This window comes from Camelus dromedarius, chromosome 5 (genome assembly GCF_036321535.1).
Source record: "Camelus dromedarius isolate mCamDro1 chromosome 5, mCamDro1.pat, whole genome shotgun sequence".
Lineage (NCBI taxonomy): Eukaryota > Metazoa > Chordata > Mammalia > Artiodactyla > Camelidae > Camelus > Camelus dromedarius.
The window spans coordinates 21,688,440-21,700,775 of record NC_087440.1 but is presented as its reverse complement, the minus strand read 5'-3'; the positions used below and the strand labels follow the sequence as shown (position 1 = coordinate 21,700,775).

Genomic DNA, 12,336 nt, shown 5'->3' with positions numbered 1-12,336 from the left:
TTCTAAAGTAGATCTTTTATCTAGTGGTGAGTCTGATTTGTACATTTTAGATGAAGTCTTACTAATTAATTGGATATTAAATGTTGGATTGCTAGAATTTTGATCAGCTCTTTTACCTTTTCTTTTATAGATGCTGGATTTCCCTTTGTTTCTAGGACAGGGAAGACCAATGACTTCACCAAGATCAAGGGATGGAGGGGAAAGTTTCATAGTGCGTCTGCATCTAGGAATGAAGGTAATCTTCTTTTTAAAAATTTATAAATATGTTCTGAAACATGTGGCCAAAGCCTTTTGTTAAAAGTAAGCCTTGGTGACTTTTCTTTATGTCTTTTTTCCATGCTTTGAAATAAACTGAAAATAATTGTCTTGCCTATTTTTGTTCATTTTCTGTGTCCTGAAGTCCTGATCCTGGGGTTCAGTCCCTAACCATGTCAGGCTTAAATAATCCTTGCAGTTTTTTCAAACTGTACTTTCTATTTCTACAGTTATAAAAAGCATCATTCTCAAGCATTATTTCAGAGCTCTGTACTTCAGAGCTGTATGATTGATTCCCATTAGTGTTATAGTACTTCAAAGTAAACTTCTAAATCCAATCTAAAATCTAAATTTTGACTGTATGCCTGTTGGTCTCCTTTCTTAGTGCTTCTCCTTTCTTAGTGCTTCTCCTTTCCTACTGTACTTGTTTGCAGTTTATTCTCTAACCAGATACATTTAACATTTATCCATAGAAGTTTTTTTAATCTTTGAATCTTTGTACAGTGGTCTTTCTACTAAATTTGCTTTTTCTTCCTTAAAAACTAAATTTTATACTCCTCTTTTTGTGCCTTTAACCTTGTGTTTTGTGTTACAGTTCATATACTGCAATCTCTTAAGTAATCTCTTGGTATTCTTTTAAGGTCAGATTTAAATATATTTTTTGCTTTTGTGCTTTTACTTATGTATGATCTCTGTATTAAGGTCATAAGTTGTCAGAGGTTGTTGAGTCTTAGTGTTAATTACTACTATTGTTAGCACTTTGCAAAAGTTAACGCGAAATATACATAATAAGATAATTTTAGATAATAGATTTTAATGTAATTAGTACGACTTTCAAGTGTCTTCACTTGACTTTATATTTTACATTTTTCCTTCTTTCTGAGGAGGTACAGTTTAGAAGATTCAGTAGCTTATAACTTAATGCTCCTGGCCTTTTTAAGTGTATCTTTCTAGAGATCTAAAAATCTGTCCTAGATTGCTTTAAGTATCTGTGTCTCTTTACTTCCAGGTGGTAATTCAGAAGGCTCACTGAAAAACCGTTCTGCTTTCTGCAGTGATAAGCTAGATGAGTACTTGGAAAATGAAGGCAAGCTGATGGAAACAAGCATGGGTTTCTCTTCTAATGCTCCCACATCTCCTGTGGTATACCAGCTTCCCACCAAGAGTACCAGCTATGTTCGAACACTTGATAGTGTACTAAAGAAGCAATCTACCATTTCCCCTTCTACCTCTTACTCTTTGAAGCCTCATTCTGTACCCACTGCCTCTCGAAAGGCAAAGTCTCAAAGCAAACAGGCAACTTTCAGTGGCCGAACTAAATCATCTTATAAATCCATTTTACCGTATCCTGTTTCACCAAAGCAGAAACACACTCATATAATTCCAGGAGATAAGGTTACCAAGAATTCTTCAAGTACCATCTCAGAAATTCGGGTGAATAACTTGGTTGTGCCAACTTTAGATGAAAATACATTTCCAAAGCAGATTAGTTTGCGGCAGGCACACCAGCAGCAGCAGCAACAGCAACAGGGAACTCGCCCTCCAGGCTTGTCTAAATCTCAAGTGAAGCTAATGGATCTTGAAGACTGTGCACTTTGGGAAGGAAAACCAAGGACCTATATCACTGAAGAGCGAGCAGATGTATCCTTAACAACTCTGCTTACGGCTCAAGTAAGTTATCTGTTGTTTTCTAGGAGCATATTAGTTCTTGGCTAGAAAGAATCAGGTACTGAGGAGAAGTGGTAATGGGGCTTCTTGACAGAAGGATGGGGCATTTAGTTACCTTAGTGACAACTAAGGAGATGTCTTCCACATTTGTTGTTCTTTATCAACTAGATATCAAGTGTAGATTCCTCTTGTCAGCAAAGGGAGACAGTACAGTTGTGCTTTTGAATTGTCCCTCTCCTGTATAAAGGCAGCTGGCCATTCTGAAAGTTCCTGGTTTCATTCTCTAGTATATGGGCAAGTACATTTATTGATCTTGTTAAATAAAACAGCTTTGAAAACTACTTAGAAGGTACTTAAATCCCAGAAAATCCCCCAAATTGTAAACCTATAGGGAAAAAGCTTTTGTCTTTTGTAAAATATTGATAATTTTTCATTAATTGTAGATTTACCTATGTTAGTAACCTCTGGTGCATGTTAAATGGTACAGCAGGATCTGGAGAATTCTTTTGTCGTGAAATTTCTATACTTTATTTTCTGTTTTTAAAATTTTGTGACTAAATTCTGGAGCTGAAGATCATCAGATATTGGGACTAAATACTGATTGTGTCCTTCATTTCTAAAGACTTTTATGCATGTTTTATCTTACTCCCTTTTTAATTACCGTAGAGCAGAGATTGGTAAACTATTTCTGTAAAGGGGCAGATAGTAAATATTTTAGGCTTTGCAGGCCATACACTCTGTTGCAGTTACTCAGCTCTGCTATTGTGTGCCATAGATACTATGCAAATGAATGAACCTGGCTGTGTTCCAGTGAAACTTTACTTATGTAACAGGCTTGGCCCATGGACCTTAAGGTTGTCAACCCCTGCCCTAGGACATTATTATGTGTGATTTCTATTGAGAATAAATTTATCCTTGTTGATATTTTGGCTCATAATTAATTAAAATATTTATTCTCTTGCTTGTCTGTGCTGTGCATTAGAATGGGGGATTGCTCAGCATTCTGGTTATATTCCTGTTTTGTCCTTTGAGTCTGCTCTTACCTTATATTGTTAGTACTGAGTGCTCAGAGTTGGAGAAGGCAGACTACTATATGATTGTAAATTGTTAGGGGATGATTTAGTAGATTTATAATTTTCTACTTTAACTTTAGGCATCTCTCAAAACTAAACCTATCCACACGATCATAAGGAAGCGAGCCCCTCCATGCAACAATGACTTCTGTCGATTGGGTTGTATATGTTCAAGTCTAGCTTTGGAGAAGCGCCAGCCTGCTCACTGCCGCCGACCAGACTGCATGTTTGGCTGCACTTGTTTAAAAAGAAAAGTTGTGCTTGTTAAAGGGGGATCCAAAACGAAGCATTTCCAAAGGAAGGCTGCTCATCGTGATCCAGTATTTTATGATAATTTGGGAGAGGAACAAAGAGAAGAAGGAGAAGAGGGAGTCAAGGAGGAGGAAGAACAATTGAAAGAGAAAAAGAAGAGAAAGAAGCTGGAATACAGTGAGTGTTAACTGAGAGTTAAAACAGTATAGTTTTTTTTAGAAAAGTATAGTTATTTGAAAATCTATTTCAAATATTACTATTATTTACTTTATTCCCGATCAGTGATCTAATCAGAATTTAATTCTTAAATGCTTTCTATATGGCATTTGTGACATTGACACATGTGCTTATTTCTTAAATTGAATTTTTCTCTTGAAGATAGCTATTTTGTGCTAAATATGAATTATTCTCTCATTTGGATTTTCAGAATACCTTTGAGGCTTCATCTCTTTTCTTGTGTCTAGTTCCCCACTCCCTACCCCCTATATTCTTTGAGTATACAGATGATCATGATAATCCATCATTTTCTCTGCCCCCCCAGCTGTATTTAGGTGTAACTGACAAATAAAATTGCACATATTTAAAGTATACAACATGATGATTTGGCTTAGGTATACTTTGCGAAATGATTAGCACAGTCAAGTTAACCAGCACATTTCATTTTATTTTTTAAAAGGAGAAATTCGTAGAAAGACCCTCTGGTTGTTGTTTGAGCCATTCACCAGGTGGTTGGAGATTGGGGAACAGAATAAGGGCATAACTGAGTTGAGCATTATGTACTCTTGAAAAGTTTATTTTTCCTTATTGGTACAATACTATGTAGACCCAGGTTATGTATTATTTCATTCTTGACTTTTTTTTTCTTTTTTTGTTTAAATATATTGACTATAATTTTACCATATAATTGAAGAGTATCTTGCTTCTTAGTTTGTTAGAGGATTGATTTTCATTTTTTGGCAGTTTATGTTTATATTTGCTATTGCTTGCTGTATTCTTACTTCAGTCAGATTGAAAGAATATTATTTTAGTGTATGTTCGTCTAGGATTTCCTTTAATCCACTTGTGTGTATGTGTACATACATATACATATTTTTGGCCTTTGCTAAACTATATTTATTTATTTATTTTTAATTGACGTATAGTTAGTTCACAATGTTGTATCAATTTCTGGTATATAGCACAATGTTTCAGTCATACATGAATATACATACATTTATTTTCATATTCTTTTTCACTATAAGCTACTACAAGGTATCGAATATAGTTCCCTGTGCTATACAGTATAAACTTGTTTAGCTATTTTATATATACCAGTCAGTATCTGCAAATCTCGAACTCTTAATTTATCCCTTCACACCCCTTTCCCCTCTGGTAACCGTAAGTTTGTCTTCTATGAGTCTGTTTCTGTTTTATGTATAAGCTCATTTGTCTTTTTTTCACATACATATATTTTTATAGAAATGGAACCACTATATATGTGGTAACCTTCAGAAATTTCATATCATAAGGTCATGTTCTGCTTTCCGTGTTAGTAAGTGTAGATCTATATTGTAACTTTAGTTGTAATGGTTTCATATTATAATCCTTTTGGTTGGACATTTGGCCTTTTGGGGTTTTCTTTATTATAAACTGTACAGTTATGAACATCCATGTTCAGTACAGGCCATTAAAAGTGGAATTGCTGTGACAGTGAATGCTCTTTAAACATTTATAAATGTTTCAAGAGTTGTACCAACTACACATTTATCAATACTTGAATAGCAGCAGTTCTTCTGTATTCTTAACACTGGATGTTCAAACTGATAGGCAGAAATTGATATCTTGTTGTAAATTTATACTTCTTTAGTGATAGGTTTATTGACCATTTGTCATAAGCTTTCTACTGTAAATTGCTTTTTCAAATTCTTTGCTAACTTTTATTAGAGTGGCTTTGTTTTTTTCCCATCTGTTTCCAAGAGTTTTATTTTTTCCAGGTTGTAATTTTGTAACTTATATTTTAATTGTTAAAAATTATTCACACCTCTCCCTGAAAAAGAAAAAAGCAGGGATGGTTAAGTATGGAGGTCTCTTCCTATTATAGTTTAGGTTCTTTGGAATTGTACTTAGGAGGTCTTTCTCTGTCCTAAAGGTTTAAAAATATTTAGATTCACAAATAAGCTTGAAAAATTGTTAATATATCTGGAATTTATTTGATGTGAGATTTATGCCAGGAAATTGTTTCTCTCCCAGATCGCTAGCCAGTTGTACCATTACTTGTTGAGAATAAATACTTTCCCTACTGGTCTAAAATGTCACCTATGATGTAGAAAATTAGAATATATTAATGTCTGGGTCTGTTTCTGGTCCCTGCTGTTTTGACACCAGTGCCAGGCTGTTCTAATTGCTATTTCAGTGCTTAAGTATTACCTTCATATACCTAAATAATCTTTTTGTAAATAAGATTTAAAAGGTTTAAAATGAAATACAGTACAAAATTACTAATTTAGTTTTATCCATATCTCCTTACTGAGTTTTTCTCGCATCTTGCACTTAGAGCAACACTGTTCCATTTCAAAGCAACAGGAATAAGTTATAAAAGTCACACCAGTAGGAACACTGTATCTGTGAGGTTTATTACTTTGCTTTCTTAGTTAGCATCTTTACCCTGTGTCTTAATCAAAGTTAAACTCCAGAAGCAAGCCACTTATAAGTTTTTTTAATGCTGTTAGGGAAAGATGAGGAAAGAAGGGAAGATACTATTATTATGATTGTTGTGTAAAAGGAGTATAAATAGGAAAGAATTTTGGAGGCAGAAATGTTGCAGAGATTAAAAGCAAACAAAAATAAATACAAAAACTGGAAGAAATTGAAATCTGTCAGTATGTTTTGCAAGAATGTTACATGGAAATGAGAAAAAAAATGCTGATGATTTAAAGGAGTTGGGGAAAGTGAGGAGAAAATGAAAAAGAGAAATTACTCAAAGAAATGATGTTAAAAAATGTCTTAGAGCTGAAGGACATGGAATTTCAGGTTAAAAGGAGCCCCTGACAGGGGGTCTTTAAGGAGAGTCTATCTGGACACATCCTTCTGACATTTCAGAACATTGAGAATAAAAAAGATATCCTGAACAGTTTTAAAGAGAAGCCACTTCTCCCAGAAAGAATGTACAATCAGTTTGATGTCAGAGAGATTATCAGTAACACTGGATGTTTGAATAATTGTTTCTAAAATCAGAGTTAGCTGAGGATTGGATGAATATTTGACCTAGAACTCTTAGCCAACCAAATTATAAATAATAATTTTTGCCTGAAATAAAGAGATATTAAAACATACAATCAGGATGCGAGATGTTGATCTCTTACAAACTCCTGATGAATTTCTTGAGATTGTGCTCCAGAAAATGAAAAAAAAAAAAGAAAAATTCAAGCAGCATGAGATAACATCTAGAGAAGAGTGAACCCAAACCAAAAGGGAAAAACAATCTTAAGATAACAACTACAAAGCAAGAGTAGAAAGCAAGCAGTCTGATTTAAAGTAGGAAATCTGAAGATGCTGAGAAGACTATATTTAAGAAGATATTAGATCAGTTTTAAGAAATAACATGGTTAAGAATCTGGATAATTCATCATGTTTAGGGGTACATACCACGTTCATCAATTAAAAAAAAAGAGAAAAACAGAAAAACAGAACAGTGGAAAAAAGATTTGTATAGGAAAATTGTGGTCTAGCTGTGAATCAATAAAATTTTTGGTAAAACTTTGAGCAATTACAGTATGAGAAAAAAGAATCTGTTTCATCTGAACTATTTGAACAAATTAAGTGGTATACAGTTATATTTCCTGAGGGGTCAGTCACATTAATTGATTCTGCAAGGATTAATCACAGAAGCATAATTTTGTAAGCAAATGGATTGATACTTTGGCTTTTAGTGGGGAGGGTATAGGTCAGTAGTAGAGTGTGTGCCTAGCATGCACAAGGTCCTGGGTTCAATCCCCAGTACCTCCATTAAAAATAAGTAAACAAACCAAATCGCCACCCAAAAAAAAATTTAAAAAAGAACATAGTTGGTAAACTTACACTACCTGATTGTAAGACTTACTATAAAGCTGATGTAGTTGGGATAAAGAAAGACATATACAGGCATACCTCATTTAGTTGTACTTCACATTATTGCCCTTCACAGGTATTGCACTTTTTACAAACTGAAGGTTTGTGGCATCATAAGGTCCAGGAAATCTATTGGTGCCATTTTTCCAACAACATTTGCTCCCTTTGTGTCTCTGTGTTGTATTTTGGTAATTCTCAGAGTATTTCAAACTTTTTCATTATTATTACACTTGTTGTGGTGATCTTTGATCAGTGATCTTTTATGATACTTTCATAATTGTTTTGGTACCCTATGAACTGTGCTGATATAAGATGGCAAACTTAATAAGTGTTGTGTGTGTTCTAACTGCTCTACCTGCTGGCTGTTTCCCATCTCTCTCCCTCTCCTCAGCTTGAGACACAATATTGAAATTAGGCTAATTAATAATCCTATGATGTCCTCTAAGTGTTTAAGTGAAAGGAAGAGTCATACATCTCTCATTTTAAATCAAAAGCTAAGTTTGGTGAGGAAGGCATGTCAAAAGCTGAGATGGACTGAAAGTGAGGCCTCTTGCACCAAACAGCATATTCAAGTTGTGAATGCAAAGGAATAGTTTCTGAAGGAAAATAAAAGTGCCATTTCAGTGAACACATGAATGGCAAGAAAGCAAAACAGCCTTATTGCTGATACTGAGAAAGTTTAAATGATTTGGTTAGATCAAACCAGTCACACCATTCCTTTAAGCCAAAGCCTAATGCAGAGCAAGGCCCTAACTCTCTTTAATTCTGTGAAGGCTAAGAGAGGTGAAGAGAGGCTAAAGAAAAAAAGTTTGAAGCTAGTTGAGGCTTTTTCTTGAGGTTTAAGGGAAGAAGCTGTCTGTAGCATAGACGTGCAAGGTAAAACAGCAGGTGCTTATGTAGTAGCTGTGGCAAGTTATCCAGAAGATCTAGCTCCAAGACGGCTACACTAAACAGATTTTCAGTGTAGGTGAAACAGCCTTATGATGGAAAAAGATGCCATCTAAGACAATTCTCAGTTTTTGCTTCATGTATTTTGATGGTCTGTCATTAGGTGTGTAAATGTGGTAGTTATTTCTTCTGTGTATATTGAACCTTTTATTAATATGTAATATCTTTGTCTTTCATAGCGTTTTTTGATTTAATGTTTATTTTGTCTGATAATAGTATAGCTACCCCTGCTCTCTTTTGGTTATTATCTGCATGGAATATCGTTTTCTATCTTCCATCTTCCCATTTTTTTCCTTTCACTTTAAACCTCTTTATGTTTTGGGGTCTCAAGTGACTCTCTTGTAGACAGGATGTAGTTGGACCATGTATTTTTTAATCAATTCTGCCAGTCTTTTGATGGGAGAATTTTTTTAAACCCTTGATATTAAATACAGACATTGATGGGAGAATTTAATCTATTTATATTTAAAATAATTATCGATAAGGAGGGACTTCGTCATTGTGCTATTTGTTTTGTATATGCTTAAAACTCTTGTCCCTCATTTCCTGCATTACTGTATTGTTTTGTGTTTAGTTGGTATTTTGTTGTGAAATGTTTAAATTTTTTCTCATTTCCTTTTATGTATATAATATAGCTGTTTTTTTGTGGTTACCATTGGAGTTACATTTGCCATCCTAAAATTATACTCTAATTTGAATTTATACTAACTTAACTTGAATAACCAAAAAAAAGAACCCCCAAACAAAAAATCTCTGTTCCTTTATAACTATATTCCTACACCTTTAGGTTGTTGATGTTAGTGTTAACATATTTACACATAATGTGTCCAAAAGCATAAAACAATAATTTTTTAAAAGGTGTTAATCTCTTAAATTATGTAGAAAACAAAATTTGGAGTTACAAACTAACTGTACCGTAACAGTAACTTTCATACTAATTTTTTTCCCTTTAAATATACCAGTCTTTTAATTCCCGTAGAAAACAAAAAGTGCAGTTACAAACCACTGATACAGTAATACTAGCTTTTATAATTGTCCATGTATTTACCTTTAGTGAGACATTTCTTCTCCCGTATAGCTTTGAATTATTGTCTAGTATTCTTTTATTTCACCTTGCAGAGCTCCCTTGAGCATGTCCTGTAGGCAGGTTTAATGGTTGTGGACTCCCTTAGCTTTTGTTTATCTGAGAATTTCTTCATTTCTCCCTTACTCTTGAAGGGCAGTTTTGCCACATACTGTATGCTTGATTGATAGTTTTTTTCTTTTGGCACTTTGAATATATCAGCTGTCTGCTGGCTTCCAAAGTTTGATGAGTAGTCTGCTCATATTTCTATTGAGGATCCTTTGGATGTGATAATTTGTTTCTCTCTTACTGCTTTCAAGATTTTCTCTGTCTTTCTCTTTTGAAAGTTTGATATGATGTGTTTCGTTGTGGTCTCTGTGAGTTCATCTTACTTGGAATTTGTTGAGCTTTTTGAATATTTATATTCATGTCTTTCCTCGAAATTGGGAAGTTTTCAGCCATTATTTCTTCAGATATTCTCTCTGCCCCCTTCTCATTCTTTTTTCTCTCAGAAATGCCTGTGATATCTATATTGGTCCACTTGATGGGGTCCCACAGGTCCCTTAGGCTCTGTTCACTTTTCTTTAATTACTTTTATTCTTATTTCTCAGACTCCATGATTTCCAGTGTTCTGTCTTCCAAGTTCACTGATTCTTTTGCCTTTTCAAATCTGCGTTTGAATTTCTGTAGTGAATTTTTCGTTTCAGTTACTGGACTTTTCATCTCCAAGATTGCTTTTTGACCAGAAGCAGCAATCAGGACAGAGATCCCTGATATTTGGAGGACAGGGTTCTTTCTGCCCACCCTGGCTCCCACTGTGTGTAAGCTGCTCCGGGAACACATGCACTGCTGCCTGTCAGGTGGCTGAGGCGATGAGGAATGGATAGCTGCTATTGTGCTGAGAGCTGATGTTGAACACAATTAATGAAAGTTTACTATCCAAGTCTTCCCCAGGAAGTTGTAAGCCTTCAACAGACTCTCTTCAGAGTTTCAAAAGAAATCAGACAGACTTTGCCAGTGCAGTTGTTATTCAGATCTGGGGACATATATCCTGGTGCTACCTGCTCCACCATCTCCCTAGAATCCTCTCAATATCCATTCTTAATTAAAACAAACTTAAAAAACCTGTTAGCAGGCAAAACTGAATATTGTAATAGTATCTCTTCTCTTTTTCATCTGTAATTTCATTGTAATCGTAATCAAAATATTGACAGGTTTTTATATGAAACTTGAAAAGCAGATTCCAAAATTTATATGAAAAAGCAAAGAACCTAGAAATAGCCAGGGCAATCTTGAACAGTGACAAGGTGGGAGGACTTGCTCTACTAGATGTCAAAACTTATAAAACTCTTACATTTAAGACAGGGTGACACCGGCTTGAGTATAAACTGAATAGGCCAGTAGACAGAATAGTGAGGCTACAATAGATTCAAACATATGATACTTGGATTGACAAAAATGGCAGAAGATAAGGAAAAGGATGATCTTTTTAAATAAATGTTGGTAGGATCATTGAATATCCATATGGGAAAAAGTGAAATTTTATTTATTCCTCACACTATACATAGAACTAATTTCTAGGTAGATTATAGACCTGATTGACAAAAACAAGCAATACAACTTTTAGAAGATAATATAAAATATATATATGATCTCATTAATAAAAGAGTTCTTAATCATGACCCAAGAAAACACCAATCCTTAATGTAAGTTGAAGTAAGGGGTTCTTTGGGCTGGACTGTAAACATTAATACATTTGATTAGTTAAAAATGGAGAAATTCAGGTCTTAAAGACATTAAGCAAATGAAAATGTAAGCTATGGTGAGAAAACAAATGTTTGCAATGTTTAAGGACCTGTATCCAGAATATATAGAGATGTCTACAAATTAATTAGAATTAAACAGTTCCATTAAAAAAGGACAAATCTCTTAGAGGCACTTCATGAGGAGGGATGTTGAATATCTCATTTACAGTTGAAAATCCAAACCACATCCACAGCAGAATTCCACTACATGCCTGCCAAAATGGTTAGTTCCTCTGATAATATTAGTTGTTAATAAATGAGAACTCTCATTCACTGATAATGGAAATGTAATTTGATATAACCACTTTGGAAAGTAGTTTGGCAGTATCTGCTGAGATTGGTTATTCACATGCCCTTGATCTAATAATTTGACTCCAAAGTAACCAGCAGAACTGTGTTGTACAAGAATGTTTATGGCATCACGAATCACAGTTAACTAAAACCTGAAAACAATGCCAGGTATCTAATAGCAGTAAAATGAATAAACAGTAGTATGAAGAATCAGTGGTGTAGTATACCACAGTAAAAATAAATGAATATGTACAACAACATAGATGTTTTTTACAAATACAATGTTGATTGAAAAGGAAAAAAGCTAGGCAGAAGACTGAATCTCTATGTTTATGTAAGTTTCAAAAGCAGGCAAAAATTAAACTCTGATATTTAGGGGTATGTACTTTGGCATTGAAAAAGGAAAGCTGAGAGGTGACTATCATTAAAGTGATTCCCTTTTGATTAAGGATTGTGATTGAGAAAGGCATGCAGAGCCTTCTGGGGTATTTGCAGTATTTCATTTCTTGATCTTTATAGTGTTTATATAGTTATATACTTGTTAATATGTATTAAGCTGTATATACATTGTTTCTGAACTTTATGGGTTTTATATTTCACAGTAAAAAGGTTTAAAATGCTTTCAAAAATGGGAGGGAGGTGAATACAATATGCTGATTACTAGTGTAGCAGTTTTCTGGGGCTTACATGTCTGAAACTTCATTTATGGAGCAACTACTCTGGGCACTGCTAGGAGTTTAGAGGAGGTAAGATTTAGACAATTAAAACTAAGGCCATTTCTAGGAGGTTACTGTCAGTTTGATGAAACATATAGATACATGTTTATGATAATATTAAGTGCCACAATAGTGAAAATGTCATGTTTTATGGTTCGTAAACAAAAAGACTTATTTAG

The 12,336-nt window shown here is 34.2% G+C and overlaps 1 protein-coding gene across 30 annotated transcripts in view; it reads left to right on the top strand.

The window, feature by feature from the left end:
- The window catches only part of MGA (MAX dimerization protein MGA), a 151,086-nt gene that overhangs the window by 105,215 nt on the left and 33,535 nt on the right, over window positions 1-12,336 (top strand). For all 30 annotated transcript variants that reach the window (XM_031453264.2, XM_031453260.2, XM_031453261.2 and 27 more), the window contains exons 7-9: window positions 131-235; window positions 1,265-1,926; window positions 3,077-3,425. In XM_031453264.2, the coding sequence (XP_031309124.2) occupies window positions 131-235; window positions 1,265-1,926; window positions 3,077-3,425 (1,116 nt within the window). The remainder of the gene's footprint in view (window positions 1-130; window positions 236-1,264; window positions 1,927-3,076; window positions 3,426-12,336) is intronic.